This window comes from Zalophus californianus, chromosome X, assembly GCF_009762305.2.
Source record: "Zalophus californianus isolate mZalCal1 chromosome X, mZalCal1.pri.v2, whole genome shotgun sequence".
Taxonomy (NCBI): domain Eukaryota; kingdom Metazoa; phylum Chordata; class Mammalia; order Carnivora; family Otariidae; genus Zalophus; species Zalophus californianus.
The window spans coordinates 109,010,317-109,032,852 of record NC_045612.1 but is presented as its reverse complement, the minus strand read 5'-3'; the positions used below and the strand labels follow the sequence as shown (position 1 = coordinate 109,032,852).

Here is a 22,536-nt window from a genome sequence, read left to right as displayed (position 1 = left end):
TTTAACTGACATTGCTTCTGCGTTTTTGTTTGTTTTTTTTCCAGCCAAATGATTAATTTCTGTGGGAAGCATGAATACTCTCAGGTTTTCCGCCTTCTTTAGAGGAAAGGTGCTCTGTAAATGCAGACTGATAAGGATTTAAAGTGCATCAATGAGCCTCTGCAGCCTCCTTACATGCGATAAAAACATTCCTCTTGGTTAAGAGTTGAATAACTTAAATACCCTAAGGCAAAAACAAAAAGAGAAAAGAAAGAAAAAAAAATACCTAGTATGATGGATGGAAATAAAACTAGATGAAATCAAAATAAAGCATCGGGCAATTTTTCCTTGATCCAAACACACATTTAGCTAAGTTCTTTAGAGGAAAAAAAATGGTGTATAAATCCAACTAATATTTGCTCCACAAAAGCGTTATTGTGTAATAAGTAATCCTGTGCTAGTTTCTTTTTTTAAATTGTGGTTTGTGAGTCAATGGTATGCTACAAAAAAAGCCTTATTATTTCAGAACTCAATGAGAGCAACAGTCGAACTATATGAAGACAGAAAAGAAGCCTACCCGTCTGTTAAAACCCTTGTTACTCTGGGTAAAGAAGACTTGTCCATTAAGGTAACTGCTTTATTTGCACATATACTTTATCAGTTAATTTAATAGTAACCCAGACCTTGAGGAATCCGAGGGAAGAGAAGAAAATGCACCCTGCATGTCTTATTTGTATGTACCACGTTAGATCTTTGGCTTGTTACCTCATTTAAACTTATCGAGCCCCATTTTTCAGGAAGCTGAACAAGACCTCGGCCCAAGTCTGTCGGATTCTAGTGCCCTTCCCTGACTCCTTTGTTTTAGGTCGTTCACAGTGGAACCATATTTCCCTGGGGGATTCAAAGCCCTTGTACATTTTAGAGTTACCTGGTATGTACTTTAATGAACTTCCTGCTTCGTACTAAGTATAGATTGACTTTTAAAAAACCCATTTTGTACATTACAGATAAGTGACCTAGGTGGTGGTGTCCCACTTCGAAAAATAGACCGTCTTTTTAACTACATGTATTCAACTGCTCCTAGACCTAGCCTGGAGCCTACAAGAGCCGCCCCTCTGGTAAGCATCTTAAAGTGCTGCTTAAGGAAAGACCATTAACACGAGAAGGGCCTCCAGCAGAGTGGCCTTTCTCCTTGGCTCCTTACCCTAGCCTCTTTGAATTCGAATGTTTCCTGCATGATTTGGAGGACTGCTACTTTCTTTGTGAATCCTTTGGACTTAGATTTTCTAATTTTGTCCAAGAAACACTCAGAGCTGAGTACCTCACTTCCTAATGTAGAGAAAAAGCACTTCCCTTTGGTTCCGACTGCTGCGGGAGCACCATTCCCCACCTGGTGCTACCCTCAGAGAGGGTAGAAGGTTAATAGCCGGCGAGCAAAGTTGCCGCAGAATGCTTACAGTTGCCGCAGAATGCTTACGGCTGCCGCGTGGTCCTGGGCACTTGGGTACTGCGCACTGTGGAGACCCAGATCACCCGGGGCCTTTGAACTTCCCCATCACATCTGTTTATGTAATTAGAATGTTAGATTATGAACACATTAAATTTTGTATAGTAAACAGCATAAGGAGGGAACATATAGGTGGCGTATGTATTTTCTGAGCCCTTTCTGTCTCGGCTCTATTAGGCAGTGAGAAAAGCCTCAGGTTACCATGGCAGCATTTAGATCCTGCTAGGGCCACACTTTGTTCCCCTGCTGAGTGTTTCTAATTGACAAACAACAGTTGAACCCTTTGTCATTAAACACAGCAACATATCTATCAGTCTGCAAAATGGTTGAGGGTGCAAATTAAGTTTCATTTTCAAGTCCTACCTGACTGATAAGCACGTGAGATTATATTTTATTTGTATGAATAAAATCCAACACTTTGCATCATTTATTCGAGACAGAGTTTGTTAACTCAACATGTTGAAAATGGAGAAGTCATTTTTATAGGAGTCAAGAAAATTCTTGAAAGATCAGCTTTGAAAGGCATGGCCTTCACCAGGCTCTGGTACCTACTTAAGTAAATGTAGAGAAAGAAAAAAAGAAAAAAAAAAAAAACACTGCAAGCAAATCTGGAGCCTTCCCCAGTTGTTTGAAAGGACTGTGGATCCTCTATTCAAGGTCTCAAGAGAGCAATTTGCAGACAGCTGTTCCGTCATCTTTTTTTAAAAAATGAAACTGAATTGATGTAAGAGACCTTAAAATATTATGTATCTTACCTCCCATTTTATAGATGAGAAAATAAGGTTAGCGCCTTGCCCAAGGTCATTGCACTTATTAGGGCACAGCCGCCACTGGTCGTGTCCGCGTTCTTTCCCATGTCCCATACGGCCTCTCCTTTTGAAGAAAGGCTTCCACTAGCATCTGTCCCAATTATCAACTGTATATATCCCCAACTCCTGTCAGATCTTTTGATACCCTGGGAAAACCTGGATGAACCTCACCCAATCTGAGTTAGAGACCCCTCTTCTGTGTTCTCACAGCTTACCCAGCTCCTCACACCCACGACGGTATTGGGCTCAGGCGTTCTCCGTTGTTCCCTGGTAGACCTGAGGGCAGACAATGGGCCTTGCTGGAATGTAGGAGGCGGATTTCCTTGGCGTCTTCCTAGAGTATTCTGGTTTCTTTGCTGTGGTGACCGCATTCATCATCATGGATATGTTGTCCTCACCACCAGCCGTATTCTGCCAGTACTAAAGCCCTGGAATGACAGTGCACTCGGTCATACCCAACCCTTTGAGTTAGGCCCTGCCCTGAGGAAGGAATCTAGGAAAGATATTTGCAAATGGTAGAAATCCATGTAACCTGGTCAAATTGTTGCCCTGTAGTAGCCGTTATAATAGCAGCTTCCGTTTATTTACTTTTACTAGGTCTTTAGGCACTGTGTCAAGACTTGACACTTGTTATATTATTTAATCCTCAGAGCAGTTCTGAGGGAAGCTTTTTATTAAATCTTCAGATGACAAAATAGTCTCAGAGAGGTTGAGTAAACTGCTCAGAGTGGATTTCTACTTAGGTCTCTCTGAGCCTAAAGCCCGCGCAGCCTCTGCTCTACGAGCGCATTACCCCACTGCCTCCCTCATTAACCTAGTCACGGAATTCTATCAGAGGGGCCAAAGCTTGAGGCACTGAATCTGCCCCTCCACTCCAGACTTACTGAGATTAGTCTCAGTAAGTTCTTACTGTTCTTGCAATTTCTGAGACCTTTTCTTTTTCCAACAACCTGTTACATTCAGGGTTCTAGGACATGAAGATATAGGAGGGTTACTGGAATTGTTTTCTTTTCTCTAAACATATGTGATCTACCATATATCAAAATATATCAGCATTCCCGGAACCTTAGGAAGTAGACTCTCAGGAAATGTTCTTTTCAGTGTAGTAGCCTGGGTACTGGTAGATTTGAACTCTTGTGCTACTCAATTTAATTTTCACTTCAGAGAGCAAGAAAATCTGATAATGGAACTTTGGGATGATGTGGTTTAGTTTTGTTACCAGTTCAAATTCCACTTGATTTGGAATTTGCTTTAAAAATGCTAACAGTTTACTGTAAAATGCTAAAAAAGCATTAGTCAAAACTTGGAGTATTTCTAATATTTTCCAAACATAAAAGAAGTATTTTTGCGAAAATAGATTGTTTGCCCTAAATGAGTATACACATCATTGTAAAGGGTGGATCAATAATTTATTTGCTTTAAACCGGAATTAAGAATTCCTTTTAATTGGGGTGCCTGGGTGGCTCAGGCAGTTGGGCATCCAACTCTTGATTTTGGCTCATGATCTCAGGGTCCTGGGATTGGCCCTGCGTCGGGCTCCCCACTCAGGGGAGTCTGCTGAAGGATTCTCTCTCTCCCTTTCCTGCTCGTGCTCTCCCTTGCTCTCGCTCTCTAAATAAATAAATTTTTAAAAGAGAATTTTACTTTTCCTGAATAGTCCTCATACCAAGTATGTTAGCATTTGTGCATGTCTCATTGTATTAATTTTCTTTTCTCGATAGGCTGGATTTGGTTATGGCTTGCCAATTTCTCGTCTGTATGCTAGATATTTCCAAGGAGATCTAAAACTCTATTCCATGGAAGGAGTCGGTACTGATGCTGTCATTTATTTAAAGGTACTGTACTTTATTAGTTATATGAAGACATCTTTACTTTTGAAAGCTTTATAATAACTAATGGAGAATAGCCCTACATCATCTCTTAGGTGCCATTTCAGATTTACTTCAGTTTTATGGGAAAACCAGGGTATGTCCTGCCCTTGATTTTATGCTCAGAGATAGCAAAATACGAAACGTGGAGATGTAAAAACTAAAACACTGATTTTTAAAGCCGTGATTCTTACTTGTGATTCCTTTTAAATTGCATAAGCATTGACAGGACTAATCTAAAAGGAGACAGATTTTCATAAACTGAAGTGTTTGAGTCTTTTACTTTAAAACTCGCTGGCTTTCCCAGAGTTCCAAGAATTCAGTAATCATAGTACGGTGATATAAATAGGCTGACTTAATAACAAAGCTCCTGTAACAGGTTTTCTCATGCATTGGTGGCATCAGACTTTTATTTATTTCTAAAGTCTGGAATATTTGGAGGATTTCTTGAATAGGTAATACAGGCACGTAGTACAAAATTGAGAAGCTACAAAAGGGAAAACTTAAGTCTTTCCCACCACTGTCTCTAAGGCACCCACTTCTCTTTCCCAGAGGTTACCATGGTACCAGGTTCTCATGGAGCCTCCTGGAGTTGATTCTGTATTGATGAACATATGGGGGGAGATAATTTTTTCCCGCACAATGATTATTTCAGCATTTTGCTTTTCTTTCTTTTTTTTTTTTTAGCTTTCCCATATAGCTTGGAGATCTCGCTATATCCATTCATACAGAGCTGGTCATTCTTTTTAAGAGCCGTGTAGTGTGTTATGTGTTGTATGTCATGTGTTATACCATTACTTAACCAGTTATTTGGAGTGTTTATCTTAGATGCCAGTGCATCAAAATGATGTGATATTTGATATCACCTTATGGGCTTATGTTTATAAACTTACTATGTACGAAACTTTATTTCTTTTTTTTTTTTAAAGATTTTATTTATTTATTTGAGAGAGAGAGAATGAGAGATAGCACGAGAGGGAAGAGGGTGAGAGGGAGAGGCAGACTTCCCGCCGAGCAGGGAGCCCGATGTGGGACTCGATCCCGGGACTCCAGGATCATGACCTGAGCTGAAGGCAGTTGCTTAACCAACTGAGCCACCCAGGCGCCCCCGAAACTTTATTTCTGTATGGGCCCTCTGGGAGAGCAATTGGCCAGTGATAGTGATAGTGCTTGGCCTAAGACCATATAGTCAAGATGATTGAGTATCTCAAAGCAGTATTAACTGAAGTAAAATGCTTTTTCTTCTGCTTACTTTATGTACTTTAGTACTGGTTTTAAATGAGTGAATGTTTTTGTTCCTTTAAAAGAGCTTTAATTTCATCCTGGCCAGTCTAAGTTAACTATGAAAATTTAACTTTAATATAATTCCAAAAATATGCATTAAGGTTTCTAATGTTTTAAATAGTAAAATTTGGGTTAGTATTTCATGTGAGAAAAATGACACTGTGGTTCTTTGGTGTATATTTTTGTTTGTCTCTTAGGCACTTTCAAGTGAATCATTTGAGAGACTTCCGGTTTTTAATAAGTCTGCGTGGCGTCATTACAAGACCACACCCGAAGCTGATGACTGGAGCAATCCCAGCAGAGAACCTAGGGATGCCTCAAAATACAAGGCGAAACAGTAATTTCCCACTTTGCTTTCTATTATAAAGTATCTGATTTTTCTCTAGAATGTACCAGCCAGATGATACCTTTAGCCAAATCTTCTTTGTGGTTTTCCCCCCCCACCACTGGAAGAGCAAAGTGATCTCTAAAGAAAGGTTGGAGCAGCTTTTTCACTCCAGACAGGAAGGACAGCAAGAACCAGGTAGCCAGAGTAGCCCTTCCACTAGAGGTGCTGATGTTCTAGGAGTCTTTATACTGTGGAGGTATTAACAACAGTGAGCAAGGTTTATCCTGCCATAGATTTGATTTTAAAAGTAAGCTTTGCAATTTATCATCACCTATAGAGATCGACAGGAGAGTGTTTAGAGAAAGTCTGTGCGTGGGTTGAATCTGAAAAAAAATAAGTTAAAATTATCAGTCAAGATAAACAAGATGTGGTTTATCCATACAACGGAAAAGGACACGGACTTTATGAGTCCACTTAAGTGAGGTATCGAGCAAAGTCAAACTCATAGAGACAGAAGGTAGAATGGTTGCCAAGGGCAGGGGGAATGAGGAGTTAGTGTTTAATGGGTATAGAGTTTCCGTTGGGAAGATGACAAGGTTCTGGAGGTGGATGGTGGTGATGGTTGCACAACACTGTGAATGTACTTAACGCCACTGAATTGTGCACTTAAAAACAGCCATTTCTTACCATCTTACCAGATAGCAAAAGTTATGTATAGTTTACCACAATAAATAAATGAAAACAGAAAAAATCAAACTAATCACAGAACAACAGATTTCACTACTTTATGGTAATAAGGGCAACAATTCAATCTTCGGTTTCCAATTATTTTTTCTTCTTAGAGAGAGAGCGTGTGCATGCACACGCATGAGCATGGGGGAGGGGCAGAGGGAGAGAGAATCCCAAGCAGGTGCCGCGCTGAGTGGGGAGCCTGACATAGGGCTCAACCCCAGGACTCTGAGATCATCACCTGAGCCAAAATCAAGAGTCAGATGCTTACCTGACTGAGCCACCCAGGCACCCCCATTTGGGTACCTTTTGAAGTACAGTGTCTCCTGACAAGGCAGGATAAGAATTTAAATCTTTCCCTTTAATTACCAATTTTCAAGGTTAGAAGTTGAGGTAAAATCCACCTTCAACGGTAACAAATGAGTTTTGGCTTTCTCTTTTTCGAGCATTATTATGGATAGTATAGACTTTCCTTCAGTATGTTTCAATTAGAACTTAACACACACACACACACACACACACACACACACACACACACACATATATAAAGTGCACAAGTCTTAAGTTTATAGCCTGACACATTTTTGCATTTATATTTCTAGCACCTGGAAAGCCTCCCCTTTCTGATCAGACTCTTCCCCCTTTAGCATTCCCACCATGTAGCCATTATTCTGACTCTCTCACCCATTCTTATAACTGACTCTATCACTTCTTAAACTTAAAAGGAACATGTAGTATCTTTTTGTGTCTCGATTTCTGTGAGGTTCATCCATGTTATTGCATGTAGCAGCTATCTTTTTGATGATTAAATTGGCACACCTTTGGCCATTGGTAATTATTTTGAGTCAGATCCTCGGTAACTATTTCGAGTCAGATCCTCGGCATTCCTTTGCTTAAACCCTACTGATCTTTGAAAGCTTTTTCTGGCCCAAGATGGTATCTCGGTCTCATCTTACACCTTCCCTGCCTCCATCCTAGAATCAGCCATTTCCCTCAAGGAGTCCTATTTGCCTCTAACAGGTATTAGAAACCCTTATCTGGAAGTTGGGGGTGTATATTATACCTTGTCTAGCCCCCTTTTCTGGACAGAACCATACAATACATATTTTTAAATCATAAGTTCATATCGATATTTTCAATTTGATTTTAACATTGCAATATTTCACCCAAATGTAATTTAATTGTGCATATTTCTTCTTATCCTGAAAACCTTGATTCTTAACATAATGCGAAAGAAAGGTATTTGTATGCAAATATAGTTGACATAGCTTTGTGATTTTGCCCCATTATAGTAGTGTTGGTCTTTTCTGATGAATGATATAAAGGGTATCTGTATTGATATTTTTCTCTATGGAAGCATTGTGATGGACCTCTGTACAGTATTGCTGGACCAGTCATTCATCTCCACAGAGGAGTTTGGTTTGTGCACGTGAGTGCAAACGTACACATGGCTGTGCATACAGACATACACATACCATCCCTGGCCAAGATTAAGCTAAATCAGCTTGAAACAATTGGATCCATTTCCCTTGATTACATTTTCAGTCTCTGTGTCAGGTGACATGTTGGGCATCACTGTGACCGATTAATGCAAGCTATTGCTCTGCTGGAGGGAGTTATTTGGGTAGTACAGAAGCAGTCTTTATAAATAATATGGTCCATTTGGACTGTAAAAAGATGGCTTTAATTGAATCTTGTTTTAAATGCCATTTTAAATAGTTTAGCAGGTTGTATACTAATTATGAGTCTTGATTTCTAATATATTATTAGGTAAACAAGTTTTAGCAGAAAGCAATGTTTAAAATTGGAAAATGGTTAGCCTGATGATTAAAATTGTTAAATTATACAAATAGGATAATTGATGGTGATCTTGGGAAAGTATTTAGTGTAGCTATGGTAAATTCACTAGGTGAATGAGAAATGCTGTAAAAATATTTTATAATCAGATTTTTTTTTTCCTTTTTTTTGGCTTTATAAGTTTTTATTTTTTTATTTTTTTTAAGATTTTATTTATTTATTTGAGAGAGAGAGAATGAGAGATAGAGAGCATGAGAAGGAAGAGGGCCAGAGGGAGAAGCAGACTCCCTGCTGAGCAGGGAGCCCGATGTGGGACTCGATCCCAGGACTCCGGGATCATGACCCAAGCCGAAGGCAGTTGCTTAACAATCTGAGCCACCCAGGCACCCCTATAAGTTTTTATTTTAATTCCATTTAGTTAACGTGCTGTGTAATATTAGTTTCAACAATACAATATAGTTATTCAGCACTTCCACATATCACTCGGTGCTCATCACAACCTACTTGGATTTTTAATAACAGTTTTATTGAGATATAATTCACATACCCCATAAAATTCACCCCCTTAAAGTGTACAGTTTTAGTGTATTCACAGAGTGTGCGACCCTCACTACTGTCTAATTTGAGAACATTTGTAACATCTCAGAAAGAAACCCTGTACCCATTAGCACTCATTCCTCATTTCTGATTAGGTTTTTAACTGAGAGTAAAGAACTGTTTTTAAAGATTTTATTTATTTATTTGTCAGAGAGAGAGACCACGCGCACAAAAAGGGGAAGGGGCAGGCAGAACAGGCAGAGGGAGAAGCAGGCTCCCCGCTGAGCAGGGAGCCCGATGCGGGACTCGATCCCAGGATCCTGGGATCATGACCTGAGCTGAAGGCAGACGCTCAACCGACCAAGCCACCCAGGCGTCCCAGTAATTCTCTTTCTGTAGTAACCATAGAGAATAATTCTGAGATAAGTCAAAGCTTTTTGAATTATCACTGTAACTAAATGCTCTGAGTACATCTTGGTTAAATAGAGAAGGCTGTACTCAAACTCACTATGGATATCCCTGTTATTTTCTTTGTAGGGACAAGATCAAGACTAATAGAACTTTCTAGAGAACTGAATGCTCATGTCCTCTCTGAGAAGAAAGATTGTCTTCTGCAAGTCAACCAGAGAGAACTCCTTTCCTCCACCAACTCTGAGCAAGGCACCATAGTACTCCAGCGCTTGAATGTGTAATTTCTCTATATGAGCTGGACCTTTTCCACAAAAACCTTCCTATAGCTGCTCCAGATCTTGACTAAAGTAGTAACCCGAGCAGTTTTTCCTAGTACATTGCTGTGGTTTGGTTGGCGCCTGTCGTAAAAGAGCACAGAGCCTCGTTAGTGCTCTGGTGCCCTCATACCTCCCTCCTCCTTGTCATAGAGTCGAGTGTCTACATTCTCCCCAGGAGTCTAAGCTCCTTCCTCATTCCACATACAGCCAGTTTCTGCGGTTGCTCTCTGTGACCAAACACCATGGTTTTCCAAACCACTGACTAAGGCCTGGGTGATCTGGAAGTTGAAGACACCAGCAGAGTGTGTCTTGAATAATTCAGTCCCGGGGCCCTTCCTCTCTCATATGCGTCCTTCCTCACTCTGTGATTTCAACTTTTGCCTTCTTCCATCTGATCAGAGTGAGGTGCGGCAACTTTCACATTAGCTCTTACTCTCTGATGCATTGATTTTATTTTAAAATTCATTTGTGTACTTCCGTTCTGTCAATTAAAGCATTCCAAAAGTTGTCTTGGGATTTTTCACTTAACCCCTTGGTTTCAAAGATCTTAAGTGAAAAACTACCTTCCGGTCATTGTCGAGTTTGTGAAAAGTGGGAAGAGGCATTTTATGCTACGTAGAAATTTTGCCAGTCTACTTATCATATTCTGTTCCTTTGTAGTTTTCTGAGGAATTGGAAGTCCCTGTGTGATGCACTTTACTAGTGTAAAAATCGGCTATTGAAGGGAAAAGCTCTTTCTAGTTTATTTTGAAAAATGCCCTTGGTTTTCATAATTTTCATTTTTGTGACTTTTGGGCCAGTTTTAGAATCGTCGATCTGATTTTCATACTCCTTTACTTTTTTGCTGAAAGCCGGACTGGGCAGAGGCCTTGGGGTGAGGAAAGAGAAGCAGGGTTGTGTTGACCCCTCAACAACAGAAGCCTTCCAAGAGCCTGGATTAAAGGCCCAATTTATACTGCTCCACAGGATGTGGTTCTCTTCACTGTAGTTTTTCATATCATCTACTCTGCCTTCTCTTGACGCCCATATAAATGCTTCCATCCAATAGTTAAGTATTGAGTGCACTGGTGGAAAAGTTGTCCTTTGTAAAGTATTCCCCTCCTTGAGTGCCATGGCGGTGGTGGCGTTTTCTCCGCTGGGGCCCCCAGGGTAGGAGGGGTCTCCCTGGGATGAGTTGTGCTCTGACCAGCTGCACATGGGTCAGTGGCGGCCCTCTCTCTTCGTTCCTCTGAGTCTGATTTTGTTTCATTTCATTATGTTACCTGAGCTCGTGGTCGTTCCCTTCATCTTTAGAAAGGTCTCATCTCTTCTTCCATCCTTAGAAGGATCCCATCAGAGAACTCGTATAATCCATCAGAGAAGAGAAAGACAAATGGACTTCTGAGAGAGGGGGGACGGGGTGGTCCATATGGAAGCCTGCAGGCTTGAGGACGGAGTCCGTGTCTTGGGGATGGGGCTGTGCCATAGGATTGTTTCCTTGTGTAAGAGATGTGAAAATAATGACCCTTTCCATTTGAAGTCCTTGGCTTTCTTACCAACGTTAGATAGCATATCATTATCTTACTAGGGCCTCCATTTCTAAACATACACCTTTATACTTTCAAGTATGAAATACTGTAGTGGGAAGGAGGCCACAAATTCAGGGCTGGTCCCTCCTGCCTTGTTCTGGCAATGTTCTACCATGTGGTTGAGGAGATTGTTAGGCCCTCCCCACAAGCTGCATTTAAGGGTTGAAGAAGGAAAATAACAGGTGGGAAAATTCTATCCCATTTTTCCCTTTACAGGTCTTTTTCAAAAGTAAAGGTTTCTTACAGTGTTTTAATGACTTCATTGGTAGTCCTTCTACTAATGGACTTTCTGGCTCACTCCTCTCCATCTGACCCCAGTAGTCTTGGCTCTCCTGTCTGCTTTCTGCATTAAGAGTTGAACTTTGCTCCCAGAGCAACCGTGAGAAGAGTTGCAGGAACATGTCGGGTTCTCACAGCTTAGTGGCCCACACATTGGTTTCTGCCTCTTGTCGCCTATACATGCTTCTCTGAACCCAGGTGCATCCCTCTGGCTGTTTGCTCAGGTTGTCAAAGCACATGGTCAAATTGCTACATAGAGGTTGTAAAATAAATAGACATCGACCCTTCTTCAGCTAAATTCAATTAGTTCGCCCATTTCCTCTGTGTTTCCCTCTCATTTACTTGATTTTTAGTATTGGGGGACTACATCTACTGTTTGGAATAGTTCCTGGCACATCATAGGGGCTTAATAAGTACTAGATGAATCAAGAAATGAAAATTGACATTTACCTTGGGTGGTGGGGCAACATCTTTCTACGTACTTAACGTATTTTTCTTTCCAAAGTAGAAATATTTCAGGCCAGGAGCTGTGGAAATACCGAATCTCCTGTTTATAGTGTTGAGAAATGACTTCGAAATGTAGAGAAATGAAAGGAAAGAAGTAGGGATGGACCCACAGGAACCATCTGTTCCTTTTTTTTTTTTTTTTTTTTGTCTCTGAGTATCTGATTTTGGCTCTTTAATATAGTGGGTTCTTTCCATCCAATCAAGTGAGACGATTTTATAGCCTTGCTTATAGATTCCAAAGAACCTTCACATAAAGCATCCCGTTTGATCCTCAGAGTGCCGTGAGGTGGGCCATGCAAGTGTGACCTCTGCTCTTCATATGCGTTCGAAAGCAGTTCTTGGGTTTGCCGAGGTGAATGGAAGAACCCAAGTGAGGAGCTGGGTCGTCTTGTTCCTGGGCCTGTGCTCTCAGCGGTGCACCAGGTAACCAGCATCATCACTTTTGAGGAATTTCTTAGGTATATTAACCCTCAAGGGTAAGATATAAACCAAAATGTGTCTATAGCGCAAGAGAATTGCATTCAGGAGAGGTTTTCTTTTGTGTGTTTTCATTTTGGCATAGTTAGTTAGAGGAGATAATCGAATGGATTTGGCAGCTTTTACCTAGAAAGACAGGCAACTTAGAGGGTATAGCTGTAGGTAATTACTAGAGTTATTTAGACTTAATTCTATGTTTCATTTAGCTCCGTGTTCACTGCCAGCCCTTTCGTACAAAGCCTCCACATTCAGTCCTTGCTTTTAGCCTTTGGTGGCCTGGGTTTCAGCTGTGGTTGGATTTTCTTGCATATTTACAAATACGCCACTGTTGCATTTCCTGATGAACAGTAACTTGGCTGCCTCTCAGATTCTTGGATCACATCCTTTTTCCCTCGATTCTGTGGATGCATCACTTTATTGTCTTCTAGCGTTTTGGTCCTGAGAGGCCTGAGTCCAGACAGATTGTTCTTCACCCTATTGTAGATGACCTGCTTATTTGGACTGAGTGCTTGGGGCTTCTTGTTTATCCTTGAAATTCATGACTTCGTTCAAGTCTGTGTCAGAACTGACAGTTGTCTGTTGGCTTTTTCTGGTCCATGATGAGCGTTACACATTGACATCCGTGCCTTACTCCATGCCTTCTCAGTTTGTTCTCTTCTTCAGTACTTTGTCCCTGTGTTGGTTCTGTGTCAGCTGGCCTTCGCATTATCTTTCCTTTGATTATTTTCATCCCCTTGTCTTTCTTGATGGTGTGAATTTTTTCCCTCAGGCCTGATCCTCCTGTGTCACTAACTCAGTGTTGATAGTAGGCCTAGATGCTCGCCGTGTGAGTTTCACTTCTGTTACAGTTTTATTTTTGATCTCTCTTTTCTTAGCTCTGCCAGCTTTTTTCTTTCATTATTTTGCCCTCTCTGACTTCTTGTTTCATTTCTTGGAAGGCTGAACTGTGTTGTCTACAATTTTTGTGGTTTCTAAAATCATTCTGTTTCTAGAGCGTACTTAGTTGTCTTAGGTTTCTTTCCTTCCTTTTCTCTGGGTTGTTTTGCTCTTTTATTGTTGCACAAGTATCATGATGGGTTTTTCTGCTTATTATTTGTCTTTGCATGGGACCAGTTCTTGCTGCCCAAGAAGAGTGTGGAGAAATCTTCCTCGACTCCTCTTTTCTCAGGTGGAAAGTGTTTGGTCACCTTAGCACTTAAACTGTAAAGCTAGATACTGCTGGTTTGTAACAGTGGAGGTTGTCGGCTAGCTGGATATAGGGGAATGAGGAGTGAAGCGAAGCTCCTTGGGATATTTTGTCGTCCGAGTGCCTTCCGCAGGTGCTGCTGAATCCTCTGCCCTGGGGTGCCCGGGTCTCACTGGGGGAAAAGGATCCGCCTGAGCTTCCCCACTTCCACTAGGTGTCGCCCTAGCAGGAGTGTGGAGGCTTTGTACTTGCACTCTGCTGCAGTACATGTGGTCAGCGTTTGTGTGTTTCTGTTACTATTTCTCTCCTGAGTTCTCACCCTCCCCTCCCAGGTTTGGTTGTGAAAATGTACCCGCACAGCGTGCACTGGGCTTCTCCGGACTGCCGCCGGTCCTTGTTTCTCCAGGTTAACAAATAATGGGTCCACTCCTTTGACAACCTCTCCCAGACTGCCCAGCAACTGTGGTCTGTTTGGCAAATGCGAGAATGCTCCTCTGAGCATTCATTGTATCTGTCAGACACTCCCCCTGGAGTCCTTGGTATGGGGTGGTGGCTTTTATTAGTTTCATAATGGACAGCTTCTTTTTCAGTTTTTGGATGTGTGTGTTGAAGGGCAGGAGCACTTATATAAACATGCGTTTATTCTGCCATCTTTCCTCATGGTCCAGGTGCATAAACATTGACTTTGAAGATAATGTCCTTCATGATCATAATCTGTATGAAAGTAAACAGAAGAGACCAATGTCGCTAGCAGGAAAGAACCATTAATAACTTAATCAATACAGGATTTTTGTTTGTTGTTCTGTGTGGAAAGATAACTTTTAACTCAGGTTCCTGTTCCATTGATTAGAGGTATCAGTACCTTCTGGTTTGAAAATAGAGGACATTGTAATGAACTTAAGAAGTTATCAGCCACCGACAATTATTAATTAGTTAATTAAATATGATAGAGTATTTCAAACTAGCACATAATCAGAGTTATCAACAGAAGTAGAAGCTATTTTCAATTAACAGGTTGCTAGTCCAGCTGTCTTACTGAGGGCATTGACCCTGGTGAGAGCTTGATTGTGATGCAGGTTTTCTTTCCTGTCTTTTCATTTCAGCCCATTTAAAAATTTGGTTCACTGAGAGAGGAGTGCTGTCCTCATCAGGATTATTTTTGTTATTCATGAATATGCTGAGGTGGTGCGTAGGTCTGGGGCCTACTCTAGAGGCACACGAGTTAATGTTTCCAAAGTGCATTTACAGGTGGACAACGGGGTGGGGGTTTATTGGGGCCGTTTGTTAGGGCTGAAGTGTCCTTTCCTCGGCGGCCAGCATATTCCACCAGGCAGACTTTCCTCACCTTCAGAGCCCAGCATAATGATCAAGGAGCATGAGTGACAGCCTTGCTCTAGGTACCAAACTCCACCATGCAGTGCCTTCCCCGAAAGTCAGGGTGTTTGCCCTGTTTCTGTCCCGGTGTGAAATGGAGAACTGAATGTGTGCCGACGTGTCAGGGACGAATGAAGTGAAAGTGGTAGACGGAGGAGTCGTGGAAAGGAAAGTTGTGTTCATTCCTCCGTTTAAATAATGAGTGTGGTGTGCTAGCTACTGTGCGAAGTGCTGGGCACGTGGCAGGGATCAAGCGAACGGAAATCCCTGCCTCACGACCCGTTCTTGTAGGGGAAACCGACAAGAGACACAAAACGAGGAACGTTTCCGGTACAGTGGAGAGAGAAATAAAGTGGAGCAGATCAGTACAGTGGAGAAAAATAAAGCCAGGAAGGGGATTCATGGGGCTAGTTGGGGGGCCCCAAGCCCTGTAAGTGTTGTTTTCGTCATGGACAGATGTGTTCCTTAGATGAGGAAGTGTTTGTGATTCCGGAGTTCTTTTCACTTTTGCATATATTCCTGGGCATTGGGAGAGTCCGTCTTATGTGCCTGGTTCTGTATGTGGCTCTGCCAGGGACCCTGCCGAGGGCCGAGCACGCCTCTAGGTAGCCGGAGCCCCGGAGCCTGTTGCGGCTCCCCACGGGGCCGGGGCCGGGGGGACCCTGATCAGGTGAGAGGAGCCAGCTTTTACTGTCCACGTTCATTGAATGGTGTGCACTGATGTTTCCTCATAACCAAAATGCAATGACAGCAGTTTCCACGTGTCTTTTTAGGACCTCAGAAATCATTATTTAAATACAGTTATAACAGGGGGATGCTGCTGCTGGAGTTAAAATAGCAGCCTGTTGAGAGGAGTGACCCTCTGTACCACTTCCACACTGGTTTTAGAGGAGGAGGAAGGGGTTGCCTGAGAAGGCTTCCCTCTCAATTCCTTGGGTTGGCATCAGCCGTGGTCACCCCTAAAAATGAAGAAAATAAAATGACAGCAGTATCGTGGTCACAGACGCCTTGAGAAACCTATTTTTCCGCCTTCTTGTCAGGCTCTACAACAGGGACCTGAATTGCCCCTGATCCCGGCGATGGGGTCAGTGTGGCGTCCGTGTGGCCGGGACAAGGGCTGCTCTTTGTGTCATGACACAGTGGCCCTCTGCAGTAAGCAAGAGCCCACCCCATCACACACATGGGTGTCCTCACAGCACTTCTTAAGCCCGAAGCCCCGTGCCGCGGGGTGACCCCCGGCTCTGCACCCTTTTCCCTCCAGCGCTGTCACCTCTACAGGGCAGTGCGCCTCCCACCTCCTGGCTGCAAGCGACTTCAGCTGTTGGAAGCACCAGAGCTTGATGTCTGGGGTCCCGTGGCCCAGTTTAGACTCTTAAGACATATTTTTTGTGGGGTGTTGGGAAATGTTAGAGAACTACAGAGTAGGTTGGTGGTGATACTGGGTCCAGGAAACTCACAGTGAAGAGAGTATGAACTTAACCTGCAAAATATTTCTCTGTTCTATAAATCTCTCAGTGACATTTGGATTAATCAAGCATAATTAAATGTAGTTAGATTTTTGTCAGATTGTAGTTCAAAATAATACTCATCTATGGAGATGGTAATATATTCTGTAGAAATTTTATTAAGTACTTTAGTTAAGCAAACGCTAAGGAGAACAAAATCAGCCTCAGGAAGGTTAATTACTTAAAAAAACAAAGTATAGTAGATTATGTAAATCATTTTAATTTTAAATACCATGGCTTGAGCTTTAATTTACATAGAGAGGTATTTTGGATTTGTTTTTCATATTTTTCAAAAGTACAGAATTGCAATTGCATTCTTTAAAAGTTCTGATCACTTTAGGTTTCCTTTAAGTTTGCTTAATTTTTTCGTGTTACAGTTTCCAAAAGGGAAGAATTAGAACTGCATTCTTTAAAATGCAGTTAATGATTTCAGTATTCCACTAAGTTTGTTTCAGCTGTAAGAACTGTATTTTTATTTCTGTACCTTTAAAGAAGTGATCTTTTGAAGGGAAGTCTGAGGAGAGAGAATGGTTGTGAAAGCGTCCTGCCGTGCCTGGCCTTTCAATAAATGAAAAGAAATTTTTTTAAAAAAGGTAAAACATAAAGAGCTTAGACTATTAAGATAAATCTTTTTATTTTAATAATTTCTTTAAAGGGAGAAGTAGAGAAACCAAAATGATTTTAAATGTTATATTTTTTTGTACTCAGAATTACATTTTCACTATGCTTGCATGTCTCAGGGAATAGCCTTTGATAAGAATCCCCGTGCAAATCTCTGAAACTGTATCACAGTATATTCTGACTTGATAGTTCTTGTCTAAATTTCTAGAAATAGAGTTTCAAAAGTATTGTCATCTCAGGAACATGAGATTACCCAAGAAACTTGAACTTCACCCTTATCACCACTCAGATTCTATGTGCTTTAGGCCTTTTCAGAGTAAGTGACACTTAAATGTCCTTTGTTTAGTAGGTATACAGAGGTGTCCCTCATACTTATCTGAGATGTTCACAGAGAGAAAAACCCTGCAGTTTGATTTTGTTTGCTAAGTTTGCTTCTTGGCTTTCCAGTTTTCTCCTGGATTCTGTTTACTATTGGAATTGAATCCTTTGGGGATAATAAACTTTTATTTAAAAGAACATTCCATTAAATACTTCTAACTTTTGCCAGCCTAAAAGTGGCCTGCTAATGTGAATTCTGTGCATAACTTTTCCGAATGGGCCAAAATAGAACAAATGTCAAAGAGCATATATACTGTAAGCAGTGTGTTGCCCCACTGTTAGCAAAGTATTAAGAAACATCCAGCTCCGGTGCTTGGGGCTGTTTTCCCAGCTCTTCAGTTCCTCTTTGCCTTCCAGTCTGGTCAAAAATGGCAAGCTAAGAATGGAGTGCATATTACTGACAGAACTACTTAATGTTTTAAGATATTCTTACCTTGAGATTCTTTTGGAGAGAAAGGAAAAAGAATCCTAACATTCAATTCTGACTCTGTTTTGGCTCTTCATATATGCCAGACATTAAAAAGACAATTATGAACGTTCAACCTGATTGGAAGTCAAAGGCATTCACCATTTAGCCGTGGTAACGTAGTGTCACCAGAAGAGTTTGCGGAAACAGGTAGGATGCGTGTAAGATTTCATACTGTTGTTTGTAATACATCCTGGTACCCCCTTTCTTCTAAATTCCATTTTATTTTTGTCCTTTGAACTGTTAAAACCATGGGAAACCTCAATGAGTATTTTAAAAGGCACTCTATTTATATGAAGAACTGGCGTATGCCTTTATCTCAAAAACTGCTGAGGTTACTCTCCGATGTGTTTAATTAGAACAAATGCTTTAGAATAATTACAGCTAAAGCCTGTGACTGTGGGGATCTGAAAACTCTGGAGACAGCCTGCCACTGAAGAGGGCTAAGGCTGAACCGCGGGCCCCAGCGCCTTGCTTGCCGAGCGCGGTCAGGAGGTAGAGTTGGCCTGGCTGGCTGGCGTGGCCGGGGTAAAATGGAAAATAGAAGGGGTGGGCCAAGATCGTTTCTCAGTTCCTCTAGAACTCTTCCTGTGGAGAGCATCACCTAAAGTCCCTTGGATCTTGCCTTTCACTTTTAAAAGTTCCTCTTAGTGCTACCATGTAAATCTGACCAAGTAATTGTGCATACGCTTCAAATGATTCCTTAGAGTAAACCAAACTAAATGTATCTTGACTCTGAGTAGACAGCGAAGGCAAGGTCGACCTAGAAAAGAGAAAGTGCTGAGTATTTAAAAAATTGAAATTGACTTCAGGGTTGGAGGAGTCGAGTTCCAGTGCCCCCTACTCCGCTTCCATGATGCTCCTCGTTAGAGCGATCACTCTCTTATGCTGCCCTGCGCTAGAACCCAGTGCTGCCCTCGCATCGAAAACCAGGCTTGCGCTTGAGCCCGTCCCGGGCAACACGACCCATGTTTTAGCAGAATGGAGCATACTGCTGGAGCGTTCTGGCTAACCCTCATCTCTGCTGGGCTCCTTGGTGGTAAAGTCATTTGAGGTTGTAACGGCTGCTTCAGGTATATATACACACCACACCATCTGTTGCTCCAAGTTCACATCCTCACAAAAGTTCACAAGCGCTTGCAACTTAAATATTTTCCAGATTTAGAACCCAAGTTGTGAATACTTAAGAAACACTTGAACCAAATAAGAGAAGTCATTGCAGGGTCAAATATACCATCGTGAACATATCTAATGCTGCATTTAAATGTAAAATTACTTGCTCAGCCAGTTTTTCGTCGTAACTCTTTGACGCACAAAAGCAGTGTCTACACTGGGAACCATAGCTGATATGACAGGAGAAGACTATTAAATGAAATAAAAGTTCATTACAGTTTTTGTACCTGTAAGTCCAAATCTGACCTGGTTCACTTTGTGCATCTGTCACCTTAGTTACAGTGATAAGTGTACGCATGTGGCCAGTGTTCACGAGCTGCCTTGTGATTCATAGAGTGAAGTCCAGCCCCTCATGTTCTGTGCTGTTCTGTGGCCCAGCTGGTACACCCTGTCATGAGTGAGGGATGACTTTGGTTTGAGGTAATTTGCAGCCTCATGTTCTGTGAAGAAACGTTCTGTTGTTGTGATTGTTGGAAAACCACAACCAGAGAAGTGCGTGGCTCGGGTAATGTTCCCATGAGTTGCAGAGACATATGTGGTGTGTGTCATAGCCACACTAGTCCTGGAGCACGTGGACAATTCTGTACCAACGCCATCAAACAATAAAATGGTAGCTGTGATTCACTGTGCGTCAGCGTGGTCTTTTCCTGCGCCCTGGTCTGTAGTCTGATCCCTGCCGCCTCTGATCCTTGTCTTCTCACTTTCTGAAATTCAGGAAGCGAGCAGCACCACACACCTTTGTAAGTTGCTGGGAGTGGACAAGGATACTTAAGATCTTATGATCCACTGGAGTTGTAGGTTGTTTGGATTCTCGGTAGTGGGGAACATCCTGTTGGCAAAATAAAGGAACTGTTTGACAGTAAATAGTTTTAACGATATTTTTCAAAATACGATCCATGGATCAGAGAGAGGGGGCCATATATTGTCCACGCCAGGACCGTTTTGACAGTGAAAACAGCACTGTTAATAATTATACTGTAAAGCATGTAAACAGGTGTAAACCAGGGCTGTGCTAGGCAAATTGGGCCTCACTGGCCATGGACCACCTACACTGGAATGACCCGAAGTGCTGGTTAAATGCAGATTCCTGGGCTCTCCCTCCACTCCATTCAGATGCTCTGGGCTGGGGGCTTTGGAATCTATATTTTAACAAATGCCATGGGAGAATTCTTTAAAAAGTGTAAGTTGGGGACTGTTGCCATATGGAATACGCAGAAGATAAACAACTTGAAATTTGCAATTAAAGGGCTGTTGATTCCATGGTGTCTTTTGAGGGACTGGAGTAGCACCGACACCAGAACCCAGGGCCTCCGAAGACACGTGGCTGTGCTTCTGGACTTGCTGAAGAACTAAGAGGTGTGGTCTTCATGTTATTTGCCAGTGTGTCATTCTTTTACACAACATTCAACGGTGAATGCTCTTTTTAAAATTTGAGAGCCACATACCTGCTCTCTTGTATATTTATCACTAAAAAACAGACCTAGAAAATTCGATGCAAGAAACTTGGGTTTGAATGATTCTTGGGGCATGCTGATAATGAGGAAATCAGCACATCTGCCTTGATTCTACTGTGCCTTGGTTTCCTTGTCTATAAAATTAGGGAGTTGAACTCCATGGTTCCAAAGTTCTTTCCAGGTCAGCTGTTTTATGGCACCCTTTAAAACCTAAAATAGGAAGCAGGTACTAACCAGCTGTTCTCATGTTGTGATCTGTTTTGCCCAAAGCATACAGAAGCAGTGGCTCTTGAAAGTGACCCTGGCTTTCGTTCGTAGTTTTCAAGTATCTATCTGGTTTTACCAAGTCAGCCACTGTGCTAACACATCCTTCACGACTAGGGAATAGTGTTCTTGTTGCAGCTACTCTGGCCCAGTTTGGAAATCATATGGGATGTATGGTTGAGGCTCACCAAGAGACCCTTCAACTCAAACGTCTGTGGTTCTGGGAAGCTGCTGCAGGGCACTGCCCCTCCGTGTACATTTTGACTTCCTTCTCGGTCTTTTCAAGGTTTTCCAATGACTTAAGGCATGTATGCAAATGATTATCTGCTGATATTTTCAGATGTTCACATCGTGCTAACACATAAATGTACCCTTTGATAACACAAATAAATCCTAAGGCATCGTGTAGGAGGGGTTGCCTCTGGGAAGGGTTCCCGTAGACCACTGTCCACCATGAGAACGCGGTGATGGCAATGTTCTTTACCTGAGCTGTCCTATATGGTCGCCACTGGCTGCCTGAACACTTAAAATGTGGTTGGTTCAACCGAGGAACTGAATTTTCAATTTAAATTGTATTCATCTAAATTTATTTTTATATTCTTAAAGATTTTTATTTATTTAGAGAGAGCATGCACGAGCTAGGGGAGGGGCAGAGGGAGAGAGAGAGAAAGAATCTCCAGCCGACTCCCGTGTTGAGTGCAGAGCCCGACGTAGGGCTGGATCCCAGGACCCTGAGATCATGACCTGAGCCGAAATCAAGAGTCAGACGCTTAACCGACTGAGCCACCCAGGTGCCCTGTATTAATCTAAATTTAAAAAGCCACATGTGGCTGGTGGCTACTATGTTGGACAGTGCAGCTATAAATAGCCATTACATGCTGTTGAATTTTTTTAACATTGGGCACCCATTTTCAATAGTGATTGGGTTGGATGCTTAACAGTACCTTGGGCATTTCTAAATGTTGGTCTTAAAATGAATCCTTTGCCCCCTGCCCGTTTCTGACACTTTTATCACCTTAATAGTCTCTCTTTGCATAAGCAAATGATACCTAGACCTTTTCCTGTCATAGCTGTATGGCCGTTGATCATCAACCTCTGAATCCAGTTACTCTCCAAGGCTCGCTTTGTTACCTGAGTTGAAGTATTAAGTATAGCCCGGAGGGTCTCAACCCAGTCTCATTGGAACCTCTGAGTCCTGGACCCCACTTTGGATCCATTCTGTCGGATGGTCTCTGGGAAATACTTTCTAGGAGATTCTAACATGTGGCCAGGTTGAAAACCACTGATGAAGTCCAAACTACACACCTGCCTTTGAGAACAGTAGAATGCTGGCGGCAGCAAATCCTGTCTCCCTCACACAGAGTGGGTCCCAGGGTCCTTGCAACTTTATTGATGTTGTTTCACAGGTAACTGGAAGTTACTTAGAAGAGGTCAAAAGCCTTGTTGCTGTGAATTTGGGGCAACTGAGCAGCCTTGCTGTTTCTTACTGTACAAGAAACTCGAAGCTAATGGTACTCTTGCTGTCCTCTGGCAGTCTTGTCCAAACAGAATTTGCCAGTCCTCAAACAAAATAAACATGGTAATGATTTTTAATAACAGTGATGGATGCAGAAGCTTCCACAGTTCCTTAGTAACAGTTTCATATAGTGTAACTGTTTCTAAAGTTAGAGATAATTATTGTCACCTTGCACTGTAATTGGAACAGAACTTCCTATATG

General features: G+C 42.0%; 1 protein-coding gene across 2 annotated transcripts in view; it reads left to right on the top strand.

Annotated features, from left to right (window-relative positions):
• The window catches only part of PDK3 (pyruvate dehydrogenase kinase 3), a 70,428-nt gene extending 50,704 nt beyond the window's left edge, over positions 1-19,724 (top strand). For both annotated transcript variants that reach the window (XM_027609454.2, XM_027609455.2), the window contains exons 8-12: positions 506-607; positions 987-1,097; positions 4,017-4,130; positions 5,645-5,784; positions 9,376-19,724. In XM_027609454.2, the coding sequence (XP_027465255.1) occupies positions 506-607; positions 987-1,097; positions 4,017-4,130; positions 5,645-5,784; positions 9,376-9,406 (498 nt within the window). In that variant the 3' untranslated portion in view covers positions 9,407-19,724. The remainder of the gene's footprint in view (positions 1-505; positions 608-986; positions 1,098-4,016; positions 4,131-5,644; positions 5,785-9,375) is intronic.
• Positions 19,725-22,536: the final 2,812 nt, after the last annotated feature.